Consider the following 26,374-nt stretch of genomic DNA (forward strand, 5'->3'; position numbering starts at 1 on the left):
AAATGTCGATGCCGACATGTTGTCGTTCGATTTAATTGTCATGGGTTTAATAAAATTTCAAATAAAACGCGAAGACATCGAGAATTCTTTGGTATTTGAGAGCTCAGATTGAAGATACACGTTGAGAATTATGTGCTGTACCCTGCCAAAAATCGTTGTTATTAGTCAGTATTATATGTTGCGAGTGTATTACGACTCATGATCCATCATGCCTGATTAATGTTCACTTCGTGCGGATTATACACCGCCACGTGAGCGTACGGCGGGAAATAATGATCCTTCGGTATCGTTCATTTAAACAATATTTAATAACAGTTACTCCGTTAAAGCTCACGCAGCTGAGAGAAAGACCGTTAACGACGTTTCGAGCGCTACGCGGAACGTGCTAATCAGATTATACTGATCGCGTCGCAATATTTCACGTCGCTAACGAGCTTTTCTCCCATTGATTCGCTTCTTTCCTTTTCGAATACACGTCTTTTTCAGTGTTCAATGCACCATGTGAGGAAGACAGACGCGTCTTTAACGTATTTACTTACTGCCACTTACAAAAAAAAGGGAAACTTGTGATAATTTGCCGAGGGACTCGAGAGTTTACAGTTTCAAATTATTAATTGCGAAGCAATCTTTTTCGCATCAAGCTCGAGATTATTCTCGAAATTAATAACTCAGTGCACAAAGGTGACGTATACGCAAATGGTGCGCGCGAAAGCGTCCCACGCGGAGCCGTTCGTCTCACCAGAAAATCCCTAACAAAACGAATACCCGCCACGTAAAAGGCGAAGCCTTCGCGCGCGCCTGTTCTGGGTCCGATGACGAATCTGTACAAGTAGTCCCACTAAGCCCCCATGCGCGCTCACGTAGCTCCCTACTATTTCAAGAACAACGTGGCAGAAATCTCCCGGACGTGCTGCTTGCGCCAAACTGCGCGCATTATGCGCGCGTGGAAAGAAAGCAAAGCGCGGAGAACGAGCAAACGCGTATTGTGCGCGTGTCGGGCTACAGTCTACCGCGGACCGCTCCTATTCCACTCGCGACTAGAGCATTGTTTGAATGAGAAGCAACGACAATGACGTCTTCCATTAAAGCTGTCTAATATTCCTTTTACCGACGAATAAATAAGTCAACACTCTTTATGACATATTATTGTCGAAATATCGTCAAAAACAAATTTCTTGAAAGATGCTCTATATTAAATTATACATTCGAAAAAATAATCTCGCAACTTCAACAGAAAATATACAGGTGTAAAATCTAGCTGAGATAAATAAATAATTAGCAAATACTGTGATATGTATATGCATTGCGCCTAATCAATCTAGCTGATAGAAGTAGAATTTCCAAATTCTATACGTGACAGTCCAAAATTCTAGCCGATACAAAAATTAAGCGATACATTTTGGTTGTGATATCAAGAAATCTTCGTTAGATCAAGAAAGAAAACATCTTCGTTAGATCAAAACAAATCTAACGTGACAATTTTATTAAATTGTGATTAATTTTTATTTGACTAAAAATAGCTCCCCTATACGCTCGTCGCAGCAATTTCACATTCCATCCTCACATTCTCATGAAAATTCGAGGAACGATTTAAATCCAAACGATCGAGTTCAAGGCACCATCGTACCCGTCCTTGAAGCACCATCCATCGAGTATCGTGAATCACGATCGTCTCTCCCGGCCTCGCCCGATCGCACCCTTGATGCACCTTGCAGCTACTACCGTAACGATCGCTCTGCGAATTCCAAAGAGGGATCGCTGTATTTCCGACGCGTATAGCAAACGCGTGAAACATTGAACGCGGGCGTGGCTCGCGTTGACACGGGATAGGAGACGTGAGTGATCAGGAAATTGGCGGGGGCTTGGTCCCGAGAGCGTTTGCTACGCGCGGCTATTTGTCATGAGCGATGTATCCTCCCGTTCGTGATTTGGCCTGTCCGCCAATGTTTCAAGACACACGCGTCCCACGATCGAATTATGTAGTTTAAGCGAAACGCAATCGTGAATACTATAATTACGTACCGTAGTTTTAAATTAAAGTACAAACTAAAGAGTATTGCAGGTGTAACGTAAAAGTATCAGACGGGAACATATAAATATGCGCTAGGTCAGTGAAATATTTTAAATATTAAATCTATAATATTTAAATTGTTATTAACTAAGAATTTATATTTTGCGTTTTCTTTATTCTCATTTTTAAAACTTAAATGCCGCGAAATTAATCAATCCGGGTAATTCTATAATTACATCTATTTAAATACGTGTGTTGTTTGCTAAGAAAATATATTCAACTTTTTAAAAGCTGTTTCTCATTACCGACTTCCGTGCTTAGACGAGCACTCTGTATTTAGTGCATCGCGCGCTTTCCCTTCCCTCATATCTAACTATATACTCCACTTTCTCACATGTACATATTCCCTTCCTATAATAGTCGCAACATGGCAAGGGGGAGGATCGCGTGCACGGCGATTCCAGAAAAGGAGCAGAGACTGCGGCATTGTGTCATGTCTGCGCACGAAATCGGAGTCTCCTCTCCCGCTTCTCGCACTGTGCTGCTGGAGCGGGCCCTGCTACGAGTGACTGATGACGACAGAAATAACCCCTGTTCCGTCTTTCCGCCGACCGGCCGGCCGGCCGACCGGCCAACGTGGCGCGACGCACGTGTCCACGCGCGTGTGTAGCGATCCTACGCAAAAACGTCGTGTGAGAGAGAAAGAGGAGACTGTGATTCGCGTGATTCGCATGCAAGCAACGCCAAGAGATATACCGAGTACGGAGAACGACGCGGCGCGCGGCGCCGTCGCCGCCGCCGCCGTTGCATCGCTGTACGCTCAATGGAGTTGGCGTCGTCGTCGTCGTCGTCGTCGTCGTCGCGGTAAAGTCCTCCGGTAATTACCACCGAGGAGAGAAAATTGCCGTTATTATTAGTATTGTGTTGTCGTTATAATCCTACTTGCTTAGCGCCTTTACGATTTGTCAACGACCGAATCGATTATCTCGTGACGACGCGCGACAGGAAAATGTCAAGAAGCTTATTAAACTCCGCAAGCGAAAACTAAAAAGGAATTAGAAGATAAAGTGGGATTAGAATTCCAATTTCTAACGTAATGTTTCACCGGTTATTCATAGCGTTTCCCGTAATAGAAATTAACGGTACGTATGACTCATCGAAAACTCTAATCATGTAAATATATATAGAGCACAGATTTACACACCGGGAAACAATGACGACGTACGATCATTTGTGCGTTCCGGTTCGTTACGCGCGTTACAAGCTCATTGTTCCGCAAAGAGCGGCTCCTTTCTCTCTCTCTCTCTCTCCCTCTCTCTCGAAAATCGAATGAGATTCTCGCTTAAACCGTTCCTCCGCCGGGAAGAGTTTTTTGTTCCTCTAATAGGTGCATCGCGTCCTCTCGGGAGGAGGACTCGAGGGGCCGCACTTAAGAGTTCCATTTCCTCTCTCGTGTTCACGATAACGTGTTTACAAAATACCCCTGATGTGGTTTGGTCCACATGCAACTGGGCCGTGCCAGGAACGCGCTTGGTGGTCCTTATGACTAATAGTTCAGCCAGCTACGGCTTGTTTCACCCGTGTTTCGAGGATCGCATCCTCCCGTGAGCACAAAAGAAAAATATGTATGTGCCCATGAAGAGCGAGCCACTGCTCGATTCAAGTCTCTCGCTCGGTGACGTAAGATAAAGTAACTTGTGCTTTCAAAATTTTTTTCGTTATTGCAGAGTAATTAATAGTAGGATTGCTCCACGTGGTACCGGATCAAACTCTCGAAGGCAAGTTACTTATTCTAATAATACCGTTAAAAAAATTGGATGATTAATTGACAATTATTGATGATAAAATATTATCTTTACAATATATAATAATTATTCAGCTTTATATATATGAATTGATTTCTTTGAATTTTTATAGTATGTTCATTAATATTAAGAAAATGTGCACATGCACACCGACATATCCGTAATAAATCGCGCAATCAATGACGGTAACAACGATGAAAGAGTACGAGGTAGCAGATACACTCGTTTCGCCGGCGGTCTGCAAATCAAGAACGAGTACTGGGTATCGGAACGGGTAATGAAATATTGGCTTGGGAATGAAATCGCGGCGGGCCGGCATTTTGTTGTTGCGTCATTCGCCGTCGTAAAACCCACGCGCTTTCAAGAATCGGCGCGACACGTCAAGTGTATACGTTGTACATGAAACGTGAATGGAAATCACGGCGGTCCCGTTGACGACACGTGCAATGAGTTAGCGCTTGACGCGACGGAGAATCCGGATGCCCAACAATAATTATAATAAATTATCGAGCGTGTCGTATCTCCGAGAGGAACACGTCGCTTTACATCTCCATTAACATATCGAGCGTGTAAAACGCGGTACGACGGGAGCGTTCACTTGGCTGATCGCTGAAAAGTGAGAAAGCTGACGGTCGTAAGCGTCGAGATTTCAGGAATGCTATTTTAACTGTTCTCTCTTCAATAGGTCTAATGTCAACATATGCGTTCAGGCGTCTCATAAAGAGGATTTTCTAAGAATAGAAGGAAAAACTAGCAGTACAATCTCGAAAAGAACTATCTCAAAAACTACAATAGGACTTGTTAGAGAGAACTCCCTGTGAATCCAGAAGATTCGATTTCAGGTACAGCACGTGCGCCATTGTGCGATCGTGACGAATTTCGGGATACCTTCACTTTATTCTTGAATCTTTTCTAGCGATCACGAAACCAGCAGCAAGGAAAAAACACCGTACACAGAAAAAAAGCAAGTGTCTCAAATTAATTTTTATATATTCATGTAAACGCATTCATTGTTTCATATATATGCAACAATATATAATCTTCTTAAAAGAATTTGAAAATCTTGAATTTCAACAATATTATAGCCTTAATTCAATACTATAATTGTTATTTCAAAAATTATAATCTTCGATTTGAACATACAGTATTTTCTATCCAACATTTTTTCATTTCCATTAAAGAAAATTATTCTTAAATAACAAGAATATAATTTTCTTAAGATTAAACTATATAAAATCTTAAAATAAATCTTCATTCAAGTAAATTTTTTTGATTTAACGCAATATAATCTTATTTCAAGATTTTCATTTTGAAACTAAAGGTATTGTCAAAATAACAACATACTTTTTTTCTGTATACGCTTTCCAGACGGTCGGTGTATTTTTGTAGACACCCTATTGAGACAGGGAAAAGAAGTGCTCGCAACCGACACTTCAGATACGTCAATTTTCTTCGTACCGAGTACAGAGCTGTACACTGTCATTGAATTGTAGAACGTCTGTAAGATCTTCCAACAACATTTCTTAATGCTGAACCCGTGCATAAGCTATTTCAACATTTATTTGTGCTATCACTCGATTATAAATTTAACGCTAAAGCAGTGAAAAATTCATTCTTTAATTTAAGAAGTTTCAGAAGCGTCCGAAATCTTCTTTTACATATAGCAAAATTAATAATTTCGACATACACAATTTTTTGTGTATGTCACTGTCAATTTATTATTCCAAAAAGATTACATGCTTCTAATTAAATATCGGTGAAAATTAATTATTAATCAATAAACTTTGCAAAGATTAATAAAAGACAGAAGAATATCTCGCGTTCATTTATTAAATTTTATTTGTTTTTAAAGTCTCAAAAGTGAAATTAATTTGTTAAACCAGACCTTAACGAGAATTGAATCTCTGTGAATCTTCGAACCTATCATCGCCGTCATTAATATGGCTGCGAAGAATCACGCGTATAAGCCTTGTATATCTCACGTTTTCGCCTGATTTACACGGATGCCCAGAATTACAGGTGCACGCCGCGAGAAATCGATTATCGATCCGGCTATTCGTATAAGTGGCATCCCGTGGCGAATATCGGGCCGAAAACGAAAACCTGTCGGTGCAGAACCATAATTGATGCCCGCCGGTCGCCATGCAGCTCAATCGATTAATCAGACTCACTCTCCGTGGGATTAACGAGCCGTAATATTAATGATCACGGTGCTCGTACGTGCCAGTCAAGAATTCGACGTGATACTGCGACGCCGGGATAAGAGTGGGATTAACAGAAACGGCGTTTGGCATTCGTCCGCGATGAACTCGGACGCAATTAAACGCGATCTGATCTGTCTCCACGCACGTTTAACTCACCATGTTCTACTGCTCCGTATTTTAATTAGCGAAAATATTGCACGATCAAAAATAAAGTTTTAAAACTCAGAGTCGCACGATTCAAAAAATGTTATTTAAACAATAATAATATATTCTGACAATATTTGAGTAATTTTACTTGATTTTAAATAAGTTTTCGTGTTAAAAATTGTATACATCTCGAATATCTAGATCGTCAGATGATATACAAATAAATCTTTGAATACTTACACATTAATCTATTCGAAAGTGCATATTCGCACATACTCATAGTTGGATTCAACGAGAGCTAAGCGATCACACGTGTTAGGGAATTCGCGTATCAAATACAAGTATCTTTTACGAAGGGGTTCACAGCCGTTCACCGATTACAAATACGAGAAAGAATGCAAATAGCACAATGAAAGGGCGCAAGTAGCGACTACCGTAATAGGCGCGCGTACACGGTAACAATTCTTTGTTTACACACGTCCGGTACACCTGGTGGTGCGGTAAACGTCAAAGCGGACTGCAACTGCGAATACAGCAAAATGCAGCGTCCCGCCAACGAACGACCGGACCGATCGCGCGAGTCGCTTTCATGGCGCGTGCAATTTAAATGCCTGAGCGGCGTGCAACCACGTGGCCAGCCGGGGTCCGATAATGAACTCGAAACGGTGTGACCGTCTCGCGTAAAGTATCCCACAAAGCTGATGATAACAATGGCGCCGGCGAGTTCGCCCTGTGACGATCGTTTCCCGCGACCTATCCTTCTCTCATTATGTGCGTATACTTGACAATGGCGCGCTCAACAAACGGGCACAATGTCCCGCAATTAATAACAATAGTATTTGAAATGGCGCGCCATTATTTGCGGTACTGACACGTTCACACTATCGCTAATAGAAATTAATCGAGGCGGCACGGCTGCTTGTAAGATGAGACTGCGACGTGGCTGCATTTCAAACGACGAACGCAAGAAGAAAATTATCAATCAAATGGTAAGTTATTCCAACATATCAGACGATGTACTCGCTGTCTATATTAATATCTTATTCTCTTCGATTACACGCACTTTCGCGAGGTAGACAAATACTCTATCAACGTCGGAGTTATGCAGAATGCAGAGTTATATTTGCTTTTAAAGAATACATTACGCAATAACGGTTCTGTCCCGCTAAGCATCGAGGCAAAAATAAAGATATTAAAAGAAATACGGAGAAGCAAACGGATAAATTACTTACAGGGAAAGGGAACAGAGTAAAAAAACGTAATTCGCGGTAATTGAGCGTACATGATATTCGCTGTACGCGTGCATTGTATGACAATCATTAAGTGTGTCTGTGTGTGTGTGTGTGCGTGTGCACGCGTGCTCGATGGGAGAAGCTTATACAATCAATGATCTTAGTAGAACTTATGAGCCTCGTTCTCCTATAATATAACAAGTGGTTCTCAGACCGATAAGCCGCGCGAGAGCTCGGGACTTTTTCCACGCGAGAATTATAGAGAGGCGATAATCCGTGACGTACGAGTTTCTCCACCGAAATCTAAACACCACACGCCACTTAGGGAGAGCCGTATTTTTTATAGATTATTGAAGTAGTTCCTCTACAGCTTGTAGATTGTGGCTTTTCTTCGGTTTACACGCTAGATAATAAAGCGTGTAATGGCATACATGGTTGTAAAGTATAAAATATGTTCAGAGTTCTGAAAACAAACTTATGAAAGAAAAGATCGCGAGATTATTTTTCTATCAATTTAATAATCTGCTTCGTAATACAGGCAAGCCTAAAACGACATTAAAAATAACATTAAAATGTCTCGATAAATCACAAGTTACAAATTTTTTAGGATAGATTATTATTAAATAGATTATGTATATCTGCAGAATATTTTACGAATGATAAATATCAGTACCTGATTACACCTCTGCATTTTCAGTGGCCTGAAAAAAAAAAACGATAACCACGCACATTAATAACTGCGTTTATCCCCGATCCATGTTTCGTTAATCGTGGGAATAACTAGTCCAAGCAAGCGGTACGCGTTAAATCTAGTCTAACAGATCGTTAGATTAAGAGGACTTCGATCTCATGTTCGCGAACGTATGTAGCAACGAATTACTGCCCACGACGGTGGCCGACTTGTGTTGTGTGTTCCACTCGGACGATCGCATTCTCCTTCAACGGATCGAATCGTGACAGCGCCGCCTACACGATATTGGTTCATGTATCGATTATTAATCATCCCGTCACTCTGACCAACGAGCCTTTTAATTCAATCTTCTCTGATACAACAGGCTAATGGATTATTGACAACCACCGCGACGTACCGGATAACGAAATCTAACGAGATGCATCACGCGCACGCACAATAGGATTAGTGCGATAGCTCGATCTATGACGAGCCACCTGAGTTAAGTGCTTCTTAATCTAACACTAGTTTTTTGGTCAAAAAACTCATGGTATAATTTAAAGCTCAAGGTAATTTTATTCGTTAAAAACATGAAAAGTTGGACTCTTGAAAATTCAAAAAGCAGCTAATATAATTAGATATATTTTAAATATCCATTTTGAAATAATAAATTTCAAATATTCTCTACTCATTACTTAATAACAATTAACTGAATCGCGTGAAATGTGCTTCGCGGAAAATTTTCTGTAAGTAGATCTCACGTTCGATTCCGGAACTTCTCTTCGCGAAGGTGCTCGGATGACTCCTATATTATTGCGCTGAATCATTTTGCTCGGGGTTTTACGTTGGCAATAACCGCATTCGGACCTCCCAGACCGCAATTTAGAATGATAGCTATGCAAATTGAACAGCGCTTCGGCCAATCAACCCCTTTCGTGGAAGCGTTGACTTCTTTCGAGGAGCCGGCCGCCGTTCCTCTCGGTGCGAGGCGACATCGCCGCCCCGTGACAGGAAACGTTCTCTCCTCCTGCGAGTCCTTATCTTAATTGCACGACCGACAAAGGATCTGATCTGCGAGCGTGACTGGCTCGTCCCTTTCAAGTGTCTGGCGCGCTGTCAGCTCGCTGACGTCTTTACAACAAAGTATATAAAGCGCACGCGGGGAAGACACGTTGCAAATCGTTGAATTAAACTCGCCGTCGACTGTGCATTTTCCCGTCCGATCGCTTCCGCGTCGACGACTTTCGTCACGGCGCAGCGTGCCGCGTCAGAGCTAACTGTATTAATATAAATAACTGCCTGTAAATTAATACCCCTATACTCACCCGGAGGGAAAACAATTGGCTAATGTTGCAATTATTTGAATCGTCACGAAGTAGACGTCGATAAAAATTAAGTGTGAAATTAATTTTCATAATTAATAATAAATTTGACAAGTTTCAGTTTTACGATAATTTAATTGTCACGTTGTTAATACTAATCTTTTGCGTGTAAAGGAAGTTATGGAAAGCATAGGTTTTAACTCATAAATACGGGTTTCTTCGAGTAAAAAAAAAGCTTTTTAACCCGCTGTCCAAAAGTCAAGTGATTACCATCGCTTTCTAAAGCCGAGATGTTCGCAAGGGTGATTTATATGGCGGCAAAAATGCCAATTCACCGCAAAAAGTACGTCGCTGACTTTCTAAGCGCCATAAATCTCACCGTGCAGCAATTTACTGCAAACTTGTATAATGAAATCGCCGCGTATCGTCACGATTAGATGATTTAACGCCAAAAGGGTCAACACCTGCTTCATTGTATCCCATTAATATCAATTAACTTTCATTAGTTCGTTGCTCAATGTTTATCTTTTCTAACATTTCTTTCCCCAGTAACAAGATTTGTGAAACCGGATAAATGTAATGTAGCTGAAGCTAGCAGCCAAAAACAGCAGCCAAACGCCTAGCAGCCAGGGTCGAACGTCATATAGGCGTTCCCAGGGAATACCATTCAATTAAACGTTAAAAATTCCCTGGTTATAAGATTTTCATTCGCGAGCGTTATTAATTGTTTAGTGGTTTTTTAGATTGTTAATTACGTTAGACAGATAAATACAAGGAACGCTGTCTTCAAATTTCTACGAAAATATTTTTTAAAGTCTAAAACAACTTAATTAACCGTATATGAAAAATTTTTATAAAAATGCATTTTTGCAAAACATAGTTGATTACCACAATAATGCAGCGATTTTTTTTGTAAAGTACATTATCGCTTTTTGCCGCACCCAGAGCCGACGATAAAGACGTAGCGATTTCACGGCCCCAAACGATAAAAATTAATTTAAAAAATATTTATAACAATTAGAAAAATGCACGTCCTCTTGCGAATGATCGATCAGTCGATTGTACGTTACGGAAAGATATTTCCAGCCAAATTTGGAGGTTGGTACATTACAAGTCTTGTCGCAAATGATCCATTATGTATTATAATGACTAAACTCTATGCAAATTTTTCAAAGTTTGTTAAAAATCTCATAACCAGAGAATTTTTAACATTTGATTGAATGGTGCCCCCTGGAAATGCCTATATGACGTTCAGCCCGCTCAACGTTTGGCTGCTGCCTTTGGCTGCTAGCTTCAGCTACATATAAATGTAAAAGTCAAATGTTATACAAATAAATTATTTTTTTAATTAGATTGCATTTTTTGCTTCCATTTTTCCTCAAACTGCCCCATCACTGAAAAAAGGGTATTTAGGGCAAAGTCTAAATAACATTATGGATCTCTGTCAGTTTCCTAAAGAAACAATCGATTTATATCATAACACAATATCTGACATTTATAATGCGCTTTTAAATGTAGTCTGATATTTATTGTCTCATAAAAATTGATTGTGAACAAAGAAAAAGAATATATTTTTTAATAATAGGTTCACTTGTATCATGCATGTTAAAAAGATTTATTTTTAAAACATAATTAATGGCATAAAGTCGATATATCATATTTATGTTCAATATAGTGGTTAGCATGGGACAAACAGGTTTACAGCACCAGATAAATTTTATCCGGAATCAGCTATTATAAGAAAAATACCTCGAAACGTTGTATATCAACGAGATATCTTATGACTCATCAAGCACGTTTTATAAAATATGTACCAAATATAAGTAGAATATTGATTAAAAAATTAATTTTAATGTAGAAATAATGGAAATTGATAGCAGTTTATTTTTATAAGAAGAAACTAACGCATTAGCTCGTAAAACTCGTGCAACAAAGTTTGATTTTAATTGAACAGAGTACATTTAAAAACACAAAGTTATGTGTGACTTCTAAATATCAATTTCGATATTCACAGCAGGTATAAATATAATGAGAAAAAGAGAGATTATCATTAAGATTATTTAATGCTACGTTTCAAAGCTAATTAAAAAATTCAAATTCCGTTAATAGGATAGTAATTTGCACATTTTAAGCTAATGTAATTCTCCGTATAATTTTTAATAATATATTTTATAAAATTCTCATTATTTCTTCCTTATTTCTGTATATACATATCAACTACGTTTACGTAATCTTCTCCATTGCCTATGTCGCCTCTTACATTGTTCGCATTCTCATTAATTTTCACAATAATAAAGTTTATGATTAATTAGATCAACTTGGTAACGGATGCACTTGGTAACGGATTTGTATCTTCCACGAAAACCAGCGAACGTAGAGACAATATTTCATCGGCTTCAACGAGAATTTTTATAAAAATATGAATGATTCATTTCACGGATATAAATCTTATTAAGCGCGACATAAAGAGGTTGCATCAGAAGAAACTCAATTTAGCCGATAAATTGCTATTTCCGTTACAAAAACGTAAAGTCAATACATTTTTAATTTTTAATTTTTTTATACTTAACTGCAGAACTTTTTTTAATTTTTATCAGAAACCGTAGAATTATAAAGTGTACTACTAAAATTATTACAGTTTTTTTTTTAAATTTAATAAATGTGCAAGCGTGACGAACACAATAATCATCTCTTGGGAGTTTGTTAATTATCTGTTTAATAATATAAAAAAAAGTTTTGTAAAATAGTTGTGACGTAACAAATAAAGGCGACATAAATTGTATTAAAAAATAAAATTTATCCCACCTTCATTTTTCATGTCACAATTTAATATCTTCAAATTTTTAACCAAAATTTTCTCTCTATTCAATTTACTTTTCCCTTGACAGCTCTTATTATAAAGACTGATATTTAATTTTATAAGCTAGTAGCATTGCACGTTGCAACATTGCAAGATCTTATCTTCATGGTTATTGCCATCATATTTATATTAGACGGTATGGTTAATATTACTAATACATAGATAAATAACATAGATACAGGCTGGTAATGCCTAAGTAAAGTCTTTAGAATGAAAACATATTTGAAGATACTTCCATGAAAATAAATACTTCTTTGTTTTCCTTGTTACAAGTTTAAAAAGAGCATTTTTTAAACTTGAGAATAAAAGATATCGCTAGTTCTCTGACCGTGCAGTCGATGCAAGGGACCGATAAAGAGGAAGATAGGCTCTATCTGTTCACGAAGACTGCCTTAAACAACCTTGGCCTTAGCCTTAGAGCAGTTGGTATCGTCCTAACGAGAGCCGGCTTTCGCGCAAGCACGTCGGGGTTTCTAGTGAAGTGGCAAAAAGCAGACTTGCAAGCAGCGAAGCGGGATGAAACGAGTGCATGTGACGGCGTTAATAAGAGAGTACCGGACTATATATAATCGTGCGCAAGAATGCATCCGCGAGATCTTTCTGAGATTTTTCTAGAGAAATAGAGAGATCTGCGCCAATATAATTCAAACCCTATCTGTTTTACGAGTTAGATAAGATTTAAATTTAAAATTTAAAATTTAATAATTAAAATCTGTTTTTCGAATAAAATTTTCTTATATCGCAAAATATCATGACGAAACAAAAATTATGACGAAACGTCGAGTCACGTATGATATTCTGCGTCTACCGTAATGTTCCCCGGTATATATTGTGCAACCAGCTCTTATTATAGTTATCTTTCGGCAATGTTTCCGGTTCTTGGTGGCGCCCTGAGGCAGCGGAAAAAACAAGGCGATAAAGGCGAACGCGAGCGAGTAGGCGTCCCGATCTGAAAGGTGCAATTTTCGGACGAGTGGGCGGTCGTGTGCGCGAGGAGATGAAACGGAGAGGAGCAGGTTGAACGACCGAAACGAGAGATCGAAACACACACCGAATGGACACATTTTTATTCTACCGTTGACTCCTTCGTGCGAGGATAATGCAAGCGAGCGAACGAATCAGGCGAGAAGGTACTTCGCTTTTAACACGTTCGTTTTTACGATCGACCATATTTCGTCACGCATTTTTTTTGAGGTTTTAAAAATTACAGATATCTTTTTTTTAACTGAGCCGTCGAAATTTGGAACTTAGCTTAGTTAAAATTATAAAATAATTGGTTAACAACAAACAATATAACATTTAAAAAAATTCCAACACTTATAAGAAAACAAATATAAAATTAATTAGAAGAAGAAATATAGAAAAACAATTTACTTAATTTAATACGTTAAGATATTAAGGTAAAACGTGCTTTAATTACGCATAAAATTATTAAATTACATAATTTTTCTTGTGCATCTCTTATCGCACTCTCATAGTTTTTCCTCCAATTGTACTTGTATCTTAATTGACAAACATTTCAATATGCGTGGCTTAAATGTTGAACATGGGCGCAAAATACACGATGCAGATTCGTACAATTCTATACAAAGAATGATGCAATTATGCTCCTTGTCGGGCACGCTTTGTGATCATCGCGCGTCGGATTCGGGAGAAACGATTACACGCGTTTAATGCACACGGAAGTTAACATTTACGCGCACGGAAAGCTTAAGGCGTGTGAAATACTGCGTCCGTTAACACAGGCACCCGGCCTGACCGCGTTGCAGATGCAAGAAATTTCGTAGCAAATGCCAAGAGGGAATGCAGACCGTTATTGCCGGTCGTTTCATGTAATTCGACGGTTATTACGATCGTAACATCCAATTTGGTATAGTGGGTTATCGATTTTACGCGTCCTCGTACGTGAACTTGGGCAAAGAGCTCGGATATTTATTCCCAATGCACCAACCTCGCGCTTGTTCCGATAACAAAAAATGCATTGTTCATAAATTTATCGATCAGTAAAAAGAAAGATTAACATTGAATGAACAGATTGGTCAGAAATGATTTTCGTCGGTAACTAAGTTTGATAGCAAATGTCATTTATCAAAAATTGCGTAAAGAGCAGTATAATGTTTATAGCAATTTTCTCAAAGGAAAAGTCAACTCTAAACTCATTGCCACAGAAGTAGAAAATTGTCAGGATATTATCAACAAAATTGATACCCTATTTATTTGTCACACGCAATAGGATTTTCTTCTTTTTTTTTTTTCTTGTGAAAATTAGCATTCTCACCGTAAGTCGTGACTATTATCGTTAATGTTGAATTTATATTCCGAGCGATTCGCGCGTCAATCACGCGCGGGTAATCCTCTCTTGCGGCAATTCTTGAACGATTACTTGCGCAGTTAGCTGCAGCTTGTCGATCGCTATCGACGCTTCGTCGACGCGATCGCCGCATGTCCTCGGGGACGATTTGTATTCCGTCAAAGGCCGGTTGCCGTTTTGCAAGGGGGATACGTGTAGGTAACTATCTCACCTCATCATTGCTACCATGCGATCGTTATTATCGTACGTGTATTAACGGCGAAATTGCATAGAGCGTTTGTTTCGGAAAGCCGCTTACAGATAACGTGCGAAGCATCACAAAATCAGAATGGTTTCATTTGCTTTCGATTAAACCCGGAGACAATTCTTGTAAAATGATTTGGACACCAACAAGTCCCACATGCAACGAAAATTCGATTCGTCTGCAGCGTCTGACAAAATTTTCCGTCGCGCAACAGAGAACTATTTACGAAACGGAACACGCGAGTTTTACGCATCCCCCTTTATTGCGAGGCTGCATCTTCCACTTCCGGTTCGAAACGAGTAAAACAGCGTGAAGTCGAAGTTATAACTGGAGCACATTTCTTTACGGCTGATACGCGAAAGCTTTTTGAAACTATCGAAATGGTATATTTGATTACATTCATAAATAAATTCGTTACGTACTTTTACTATATAACATTTTTCTGCAAATATTATTTATATTATACGCTTGAAATAAATTATTAAAATTTTAATTATATTATTAAGTATATTATTTCGAATTAAAATTAAGTCGAATATTAAATATTTTATTTCGAGACGTAGTGACAAAAGAATGGCATAAATTAATTTCATTCATTCTGAATCATGTATGTTAATAATCAATATTCATAAATTCATCGAAGAACTTTTCGGGAATACTGCGTGTTAAAAAAAAGCTCGCTTTCTCTTATAAGTATTTTTAAAAGAGACTGCAGAGAGCGAGAAAAGTTAGCGTAGAAAATAAATAAGTATACGGCGCTGTGCTTGTCGTGAATCGGTATAAATAGTCTCTCCTTACGAACCCGGATTTCGCTGGCTTAATGCGACATTGCAATCGGAGGCAGTCGCCGGACGAAGCTGTCAAGTCCCACCGTAATGAATCATACCTATTACTACTCCGATTTTAATGTGTTTCTACTTATAAATTTCTGGAGTTCTCAAATATGTATATACATTGCAAAGTGTCTAAAACATAATAACAAACATGTAATCGAGTATTATTAATCGATAAAAGATCGTAACATGTTTTTAATTCAATATTTCTTTTTTCCAATAATATTGCATGTATTTAATAAATTGTGTTGTTATTTGCATATTATTCTTTTATGTGTAACTTATCCTTCTCTTTTAAGAATTATAATATCGACGGAACCGAATCGACGGAACAACTAAATTAGAAATTTAAAAATTAATTCAATTTGTATTTTGATTAAAGAATTAACTCACATACTATTTGTAAAAACAAAAAATATATTATACTTTTAATACATTGTATAATTCACTGCATAAGTAGCGAGGTAAAATTTTTATTACGAAAAATAATTTTAAATTGGAGATTGTGCCAAAGTTACCTTGAGTAGAGTATAAAAGTTCTGATCGAAGATCCGGATGGAAGGAACGACCAAAATGAAGATGCTATGGTTATCCCCATAAGAAAGGATCACGCTCATCATAAAACGGTGGGAGGTATCGCGATGATCGTATTGAACATCAGCGAAACCGAGAGCGAGTCTCGAAATTATCTTCGAGCTTCCAGATCGATTCGCTTTCAAAGTAAAGATGAAATCCATTAGGTGACCGCGCGCGTTGCGGATAAGAAAAAAAAAAATAAAATGTCGCGCTTGCAACCATAAAGAAGGATTACACGATCCACAAACTCGCCAGGAGGTGGCGATATATCATCTGTGCAAGAATATGAAGACAGCAATTCCATTAGCCGGACTCGACGTATGCATTTTATATGTTCTATTATATCGGTAAAAGGCCTCTTATGTTTATACCTTTGCGTATATTTCTTATAGGAGCATTTCCTGATTAAACCTGTTTATTTTATTTTACTTCTTATTTTATATCTACGATATAAATATAGACGGCATAAATGTACACTTAAAAATATTAGACACTAATAAAGTTTAATAATTTCAAAGATAAGAAAAGTTGATTTCAAAATAAAAGTTTATCAATTTAATATTCTAAATATATAATATAAAATATTGCAAGATGCTTTTAAATCGCGTGAGTAATGATCGTAGCGTAAAAGTTATATGTCTGCTCTCTGTGTCGTCCAGAACATGGTAGATTTTTAAATGATCATCACCCTTCAAAAGGCAATAGCAAACTCATCGAGAGTACTTTTGCAAAGACAGTTACCATGGAGCATGTGTAAGCACATGTATCAAGTGTGGAAACCACGAACTTCTGTTCGTGAAGGTCTAACATGAAAAAGAAACCGCAATATATCACACATTATATAGAAGCAAACAATTGTTTCTTTAAACATTTTACATTACCGCGTGTCTATAAAGGCCGGTCGTAAATGAAGGTAATTTATTCTTTTGTTTTCAAGGAATATTTTTATTACGAAGAAAAAAAGAAAGAGAAAACAGCACGCCGTAAACTCCACGCACTGAGAGAATCTCACATTTATATTAATGCCGTGAACGTTTATGTGGCGTTGATACCATAATAGTATTTTACCTTATGACATATTGCGTTATTTAATCGTTTGAACCCGGAGGCGCGCGATCGTTTAGTCTTTAGATCAAACGCTATCATCGTCGTTCGGCGCTTTTAATGTTTTTCATTAATCATGTTCATTCATGATCGCGTGCAGCATCCGCGGCTTTGATTAAGCGACATAATATGCATCATAAAGCTCGATTGAAATACAACCGAGTGTACACGATTGACGTAGGTGGAAACACCGATATCGTTGAATGTGAAGACTTGCTGAGGATTACTTAGCCGCGATTATTCTCTCATCATTCAAAATATTTAAATATTACGAAAATAAAGACAAAAGACTAATATTAAATTAAATTAAAATCATTAATATTACAGCTAGCATTGTCACAGATAAATTATCAATTTAACGTTCTATTTAACATAAATGATAAATAATAGCATTATTAATATTGTAAAAATTCAGTTAATATGTTATAATATTATGTAATAATAATTTTAATTAATTTGCGCGTAAGCCTGGGCATTTTTTAAATGCGGAGCAATCATCCATCGGCGATCAAATGAATGATTGATTCGTCGAATTGCAGAGCTCAAAATAGAACGAAGTCTTTCATGAAAGAGAGAGTCTTTCACAGGATCTTTCGCGGCTTCCCCAGAGACACGCTGTACATACATAGCCTACGAAGTCGTACTATATCATCGCAAACGCACGTCCATTCATTTTACCACCTGCGTAGGCACAATCACGTTGTATCAGTAATGATCGCGATTTCATATTCGCTCTACGATTACGTCAGTGCAGTGAAATCTATACCACCGGCGGTTTATTTATCAAACTGGCATTCTAACTTAACGAATAATCGCATGTGCATTACTTGTGACAAATACACAATAAACTTTATAAATATAAGCTCGCCGTGTTATTTGAATTTATATCACTAACATTGTTTTATTTCAGGACACGTAGTTACAAATGTACAAATTAAAATTACTATAAATTCTGTTTTAATTAATTAGCTGATTAATTATGATTTTAAAGATTATGCATATTGCACCATATAGTGTACACTTAAAAAAGAATTTGATAAGTAACTAAGCTTTGGTGAAATAAATTCAATTTAATCAATGTAATATGTACCAAATATTTTGTAATATTTAATAATATTTAATATATAATAATATTTAATAATTATATTAAGAATAACCAATATTTAATAATTAAACAATTATTAAATATTACTAAAGATTTGATTATATTAACCGAACAATTAATTGAAATTATTTTCTCATCAAAGCTTAATTATCATTTAAGCTTGAGTATTAAACTCTTTTTTCAATAAAACCAGGTAAAATAACCAGAATATCAACTTTCTTTTTTTTTTAAGTATTTTTGTATCATTATATTAAGGCTTCTAGTAAATTCTATTTAGCACGATTTATCTCGTTCTGAGAATCGATTTTCGTGCAGCATAATCTGTTAATAAGGGAATCCTCCTGTTAACTCACGGTAATTTTCGATTTTATTACTCAATTTTGTTGCGAAGAGCAACCGATGTGTACAGAAAAAGACGTGATAACGAACGAACTTCGTCATCTCAAAACGGAAATGGTCTCCGTTCGATCAAATAACGAGCGATCCAACCGAAAAAGGATTGCCAACGGGCACGTTTGAACTAATTTTGTCCGAGCCAATTAAGAACAGTGGCGTATGTCAGCGACTCGTCATCGATAATTGATACTCTCAAACGCAAAACCAAAAATATCCACAAAAAAATCTATGTGATTGATTTAAGATAACGTTTACAAAAATGACACTACTTAGCAGAAATTAATTTAAGAAATTATTATTAAATTAAATAATGTCGTATATATATATATATATATATATATATATATAGTAAAATTTCAAAATACTAATTTTCTTTTTATCCTGAATAATCTTTTCTTGTACATTTTTATTCTCAAACATATTTGTTCTATAAGAGAAAAGTATAGTTGTACTAAACTTGGTTCAGATTTTTTTCAAACAAGGTAAAAATATATTCGATTATCAAGATTCCTCGAATAAAGAAATTCTGTTTCGTTGACAAACGCGATCCATGCAATTAATAGCAACGGAACTTACAATAGTAGCTTCGAAGATCACGATTCGCAGTTCAAGTGGATGATCGCCCTTGGTCGGCCCTTGCATTCCCTTAAGGGCTCCGCACGTCCACGTGGTCTTACAGAAACCGTCAGCAGTCCGGGCACGTATACGCCGGCAGTGTTACTTTACATGCCCAGGTCGGCCTGGCATTTAAACAGAAACAAAAGAAGAAGCGTGCACGAAACGAGAATGGGATTATTTCGAGAACGGCGCAGAGATTTCGGACGGGCGTCGCGTCAACTTCGAAAAGCGCCAGGTGCACTACGTAACATCGACCGCGAATCGTTTGTGTCATCACTGACACATTTCAAAATGACTGACGCACGTTGTTGCAAGCCATAATCGATCAGAAGAAACGAAAACTAACCAGCTTGGAAATTTTAGTCAAAGCACCGGACATTACATTTATTGCTTAAACCGAAATCAAAACACATTTATTTATAATCAATCTCAAAGAAAATAATTCATAAAACAATTCTAATTGACATTTTGCAAATAAATTAAAATAATTATTTTATGGGGCTTCAAAAACTGTACATATATTTCTTGTGAAAAATAAATTATATAGACTCGAGTAAATTATAAATTACTCAATTAATCAGACAGCATGTTGCAAAGAAGCAATTTATTGAGAAAAAATTTTGATGCTGACAAATCGATTTCATTGGTTTCCTTTTAAATGCTCTTTAAGATAACTGCTGATCAAACGCAACGTATGTTACAACAGAACCGCCCGCTTCTCCGACTCCGAACAACGAGCATTCACGTCGATCCATCGGAGCGGACGATTAAATCCGCTCTTTCTCCGAAACTAATTAAATTAATGATCCCCCCCTCGGGCGGATCTTCGGCGTTTAGATAGAGTCCGGGTACCGCCCTCCACGCCCCGACAACTCGAGGGTACCGCAACGGCGTCTTTATCCCTTTATCTTTATTCGATTCAGCCACTCGCTTCATTATCGTCTGTCTCGCGTAACCTGACGTTGCCCGAAAATTGCGCGAGAAGAAATTGCATTATCTGAGTCATCAATACCGACGGCGTCAAATGTTAAATGCGATCGAGCACCATTTATATCAGATAATAATTTTGAAGGCGCAATATATAATGAAAGAATTAATCTGATGGGTTGAATAAAGTAACCATTTCCAATAATTATGAGATAAATATGAGATACATTAGACATAAATCATTTTCTTTTTTTCATAAAGATACGTAGAGAGATTAAGAAGTTTTGCTAAAAGTATTATACAAATAAAAAAGTTACGTAATAGTTAAAATTCCTAGAATATCAATATTTAAGGTATAAAAAATATACAGCTGTAAGATTATAAAAATTTTCAAATAATCCATGCAATAGAATCAAAATAGTGAAATGCATTTCATGTAACAACTGTGTACACAATATTGCTTTAAGTTCTTTAATCATTGCTCACATATTACATCGTAGAAACAGGAAAAGAAGGCCATGAGGAAACACACATGATATAGTGAGCATTAATTTCTATGATAAAAATTCTTTACGACAGACATTATTGTCAGTTATATGTAGATAACAGGAAATTGCATATAATCATTAACTGATGTAGATACTGAAGAATAAGTTTATACAAACACGCATATTAATAATTATTTATTCTATGATATATCTACTATAAAAGAATATCAATGGAAAAAATCAAATTTAATTATTCTATTTTTTTTAACATTAAAACATTAAAATGGATAAAAAAATTAGAGTATTCTTCTAAATTTTATCATCAATTTGTATGTCACGTCAAATTTTTTCTAACTAAATTTGTTAAAATATATTTTTGTATACATATACTTTAATTCATTTATAAAATACAAACATCTACACTACATAAATAAACCTGTCAGTCAACTAAAAGTATGAAGAAAGACCGAATGCGATGGCAAACGCGATATGCTAGGTATTGTATGCTGCACATGTGGCAGGACAGAGGAATACATTTCGCAATACTCCGGTGTGGAATTTCGCTTTTGCCGCCTCGGTGTCCAAGCCTCGATTGGCTGGATTGCAGAAACAGGAAGCGATATATACAAGCGGGCGCGCCGCTTGATCTCGATATCTTGAAGATCCGATCGCAGGCGGCGCGATTCTGCTCGGCTACGTGTGCGATCGATCGACCGATCGATCGATCTCCCGTCGAAGAGGCAACCGACGGCAAACGTTAATTATCGCGCGTTATTTTTATTTATCGATACGAGCGAGAGACCCACATAGTCATCGCATAAGCGTCATCAGAAATGTGTTTCTCGCACGAAGAGAGAGAGAGAGAGAGAGAGAAGCATCTGTGGCTTAAAATCGGAAGGGAGAAAAAGAAAGAGCAAGAATGTGTGGCGAAGAATGAAAGAGAGAGAGAGAGATGAAGAGCGAGAACATAAACGACACAAAAGACGAAAGCATCCGCTAAAGTTAATTATTCTCGGTGGCTGAACTGCGGCCGTTAAGCGGCTGTTAATTACCTCATAAACAAGTCATTGGACGGTCGAAGAATTTCGAAAGAACGTCATCGAGACACCACGACTTAGAACAGCGGTGATGTGTTGTCACGTCGAAAAATCTCGGACACTTCTTTCGCATCTTCGTGTTAACGACACGCTCGCAACAAAAATATTGAAAAAAGCTATACGTAAGTGATAGTCTTAATGCGCGGAACTTTTTCTCATTTAACTTGAAGGATACGACACACATTTGACAAAAGTTATTTCACTCGGGATGTCAAAAAAATTTTTTTGATTGTTACAACACACATAATTTCATTTTTAATTATTCAAATTATTGTCAAAGAGTGATCTCCGAGCATGTCTTCCACCTGCTAATGATTTTACATATTATTTTTATATAGTTTAGAACTCGCAGAACTGACAAAATACCGAGAAATCATTTTCTTGAAATCACACGCCTTAAAAAATCTTAAATTTCAATTAATTAACGCTTTCAAGCAGAAGCTAATTAATCGATATACACGCATACCGGCACATTTTCTTTATTTATACGCGTCCACAAATAAACCCCGCGGAAAAGCGCCGGTCGCTCATAAATTACATAAAATTACACCAGCCGGAAACCCTCTCTTTACCCTCTTCGCGCTTTCTCTCCCCGCACGCGTTTCTCCCGCGCGTCTCTCCCGGCATTTTTGTTACTCATCGTCGCGCACGTTCCACGAGCGATATCGCCGATTACGAGAGGATCGATATCCCCCTGGGGGACCGCCTTTGATCGCCCTGGAGTAACGAGGTGAAAGGGTGCGCTCGCGCTCGCGCCCTACGATGCAGATTCGAGGCGTCTCGACGTCGTCGTCGCTAAATATAAAGCAAAGAGTTTCCAAAGAGAAGGAGGAGAAGGTGGCCGCGGAATGTCCTGACGCTTAATATTCCCGGAGCAGACGCGCGCGCGTTTTACGAGGTCGCGGCGCGGTGGGATTCGCCCCGGCAATTTTCGACAATATACTTCGACAAGACGACCGTCGTCCCTTAAAAAAATTTTTGGTCGTCGTTTGTACTCGCGTGAGTAGTAATCCTCCCTCTCCCCCCCAATCTAGAATGCAATCCGACGCAAGACTTAACGCGATATCGGTTAATTAACTTCCGCGCCGAAGACGTTAGAAAATATTTCGTGAGATACCGATGTCGATTGGACGTTTAATGGCTGGACGTTGAAACGGACGTGAAAAATGATTACTTGGGTCGCCGCTATTCCGTACACGGTTACCGATAGTTGTCGGTTCGTTAATTGTTGTTGCGCATATATTTTGATATAGAAAAGAGACTTATCGAACCGACAACTATTGGTAACCGTGTACGGAATAACGGGGCCCTATGCGTATCTATCGTGTAACGAAACATGTAAACTTCGATTGATTTATGTACAAATACGATCTACGCGGACAATTGATAATTCATTCCGTCGCTTCGATTCCTTGCGTAAATAGATCGAGGTAAATAAAAAAATTATTTGCACAAATGAGATGTACCTGTCGATATATGACAGTACATAAAACGGGATTTTTCTTAAAAACATGCAGTTTGCACCCAGTAAAAAGTCAATCGCGATAAACTTGAGACATTTTTTGTTACACCATCTTGAATAACGTTGAATACGATACGAATAAATGGCTCCATATTCCACGCGTAATATTTATGCCTTATGCAAATCCGTGCGCCCATAACGTCAGTGACCGCACCGGCAATGATATCGTAAATTTGCATTTAAAAGGCACAAGTACAGAAAAGGAAATAATGATCGGGTCGTGCGAAGTGTGTCATAAAAGTTCGAAACTGTTGAATAAGGTAAAGCGTAAATTGCGTTAGACAATGAAAGAGAACGTATCTGTTTGCAAAGAAAAATAAAATGATTCTCGTAATTTTCATGTGTGAAGTGTCTCCATTTCTCATGAAACGGTATGTTATGCGAATAAGATAAAATTCTATTATAAATAAAGCGTCGCGATTGAAACAAATACAGCGCAAAATATTGTAATTTTAATCAGAAAAAATGTAGATTTAATTTCAAAATATTTAACACTTCGTACGCACGATTCAACAATTTTGTCCTGCAGTGCACACAATTTAAAAGGGCATTTTTAATTCTTTTAAATTAAAAGGATTGTAATTAGGTTTAATTTATATGCAATTTTTTTAAATGACCCACTATATATAATAAACACTTTTAAAGATGTTAAAGTATATAGTAGAATCATGGAAGAAATAATTTATATTTGTAAAAGTAATGAAAACTCAGAATTATGATTCAACGTGTGTAAAGAAACAATTACGTGCGTACCAAGTTAATAATTTAATTATTATTACGTCAGTATCATCAGATCAACAATTTCTCATCACTTATAAACATATTTAATTAGAAATTCATTATTTTTCAACGGCATTTATTCCATCTAAGTTCAAAGTTCATTAAATTCTTTCAATAAAAAAATACATTTATTCTCAAAGCAATAAAAAAGACATTAGTGCCAAAATTTTAGAAATAATTAAAATCTCTTTGAAAAATTACAGTGTTTCACAATTTTAGGAGAAGTCGACTGTTAAAAAAAATGTGTAATTCGGAATGAAACTCGAAACTCGTTGAGGAAAGAAACCTCTCGAACTTTTTAATCACGTTTAAGTCTTCCAATTCTTACTCAACAGGACTATTCAATGCCGAACATTGTGGTTAAAGAGGCACCGAACCAGATCGTCTCGGATCAAGTTGCAGCGAGGCAACTGAGAACAGCAGGTAGCATACAGGCACTTACCTTGCTTCGGGCTGTGCCTGAAACGGTACGCCGCTCGGACGGCGATCAGGTCATTCAGGACGATCACCAAAAAGGCAACAAGGAGGATGCGTCCTAGCGCCACGTGTCTCTTCCTCGCAGAGGCCATGGTCCACGTGGATTCCCGCGATTCCTTGACTGAACCACCGAAGAAAGACGACCGTTAACGGACACACTCACATAGCACGCGAGTAATTATCGGCCGAGAAAGGGGGGAGGAGAGCAAAATTTTCCGAGTCACTTTTCCCGCGCTCACTATCGTCACTCATCAGATTCGCGCCGCCATGTTGATTGCGTCTCGATCGCGTGCGGGGATCGACGATTTATCGCGACCCCGTCGTCGTCGTCGTGGTGATTCGCCGACGATTATCACGAGCTTCCGGACGACACCGCGTCGATCATGTCGGCACGCGGCATCGACTCGCACTTCCGCTTGGTCCGTGCGACGAAACTTTCGGAACGATCGCCGCCTTCATCTCTCGCCTCGATCTGATACTTTCAACTTTGCGGCGACGCCACTCCACGCGCCGGGCACTCCGCGCCGTTTTCGCCAGCGGAGCACGCGAATATCCCCTTCGTTCGGCACCGTCTGGCTAATGCCAAACAACGACGAGAGGCCCGGTCGAATCGCGGCGGTTGACCCCCCTCAATGTCACGCACTCGCGGAACCTCCGGACGATACTACACTCCCGCGGCGAGCGAAGCGAACACTGCCGCGGACGCGAACCGGCGTGAATTTGGCAACGTAATCGCTGCGTCTCGGACCCGCGGCGGCGCGACCGTTGCGCGCAAGACCGACGAAAGCTCGACCCGCACGCTCACTTGTTGCTCTCTCAGCCCTCTCACCGGGGCGCGTTGACTTGATTTTTCGCGTACGGACGACGGGATATCATCATCATCATCATCATCACCAGCCACCACCGTCAAATCAACGCACCACGCGACGCACCACCGCGATCCCGCACGTGAGTAGAAAATTATGCGTTTTACCTTTCCTCGCTCCACGGAAACGTACGTCCATTAGAACGGGCGTTGCACATTAATCAGAGAAAGGGTCATTCCGAAATTCCGACATACCGGCCGCGTGCGGGAAGAAGACGAGGGAGACGGGGAGGAAAACACCACGCCGAACGACGCCCCGACGCACACGTAGCGAAGGTCGCGAGCGAACTGACTGAAGCATGCGCCGAGTTGACCATCGCACGGTTACCCCCACCCCTCACGCCCTCGCGACGAGCGGCCAGACCGCAGTACGTATAGCGCCAACGTGTATCGTGCAGGGAGGTGAGTGAAAAAATCAACGTTGCAGTCGTACTGCTATTTAATTAATATTTTACAATAACGTTAATTAAAAATACACATGTAATCGTCAAGTACGCATATAGAAATTTTACAATATATGTATACACGTATAAATCGCTTGGCTTCTAATAGATAGTTTCAAATCAATAGTATAAATCACTTTATACGTATGACACTGATAAAATTAAAAGTGTATCGAGTATCGCTTGATCGCGAAAGGGAGCAGATAAAATTTACTAAGGGGATACTAAATTCTTATCATGTTGGAATTTTTTTTTCATTTTGAAGACCTTAAGAAAGACTTTCAAATTTCAATGTGAATTTTTTTCTTTTATACTACAGTTATATATACATAAATCG

General features: G+C 38.3%; 1 protein-coding gene across 2 annotated transcripts in view; it reads right to left on the bottom strand.

The window, feature by feature from the left end:
* The window catches only part of LOC105837358 (laminin subunit alpha-1), a 143,174-nt gene extending 116,885 nt beyond the window's left edge, over positions 1–26,289 (bottom strand). For both annotated transcript variants that reach the window (XM_036289107.1, XM_036289106.1), the window contains exon 1: positions 24,695–26,289. In XM_036289107.1, coding sequence (XP_036145000.1) covers positions 24,695–24,821 — 127 coding nt within the window. In that variant the 5' untranslated portion in view covers positions 24,822–26,289. The remainder of the gene's footprint in view (positions 1–24,694) is intronic.
* Positions 26,290–26,374: the final 85 nt, after the last annotated feature.

The sequence above is a fragment of the Monomorium pharaonis genome, chromosome 6 (genome assembly GCF_013373865.1).
Source record: "Monomorium pharaonis isolate MP-MQ-018 chromosome 6, ASM1337386v2, whole genome shotgun sequence".
In the NCBI taxonomy this organism is placed as follows: domain Eukaryota; kingdom Metazoa; phylum Arthropoda; class Insecta; order Hymenoptera; family Formicidae; genus Monomorium; species Monomorium pharaonis.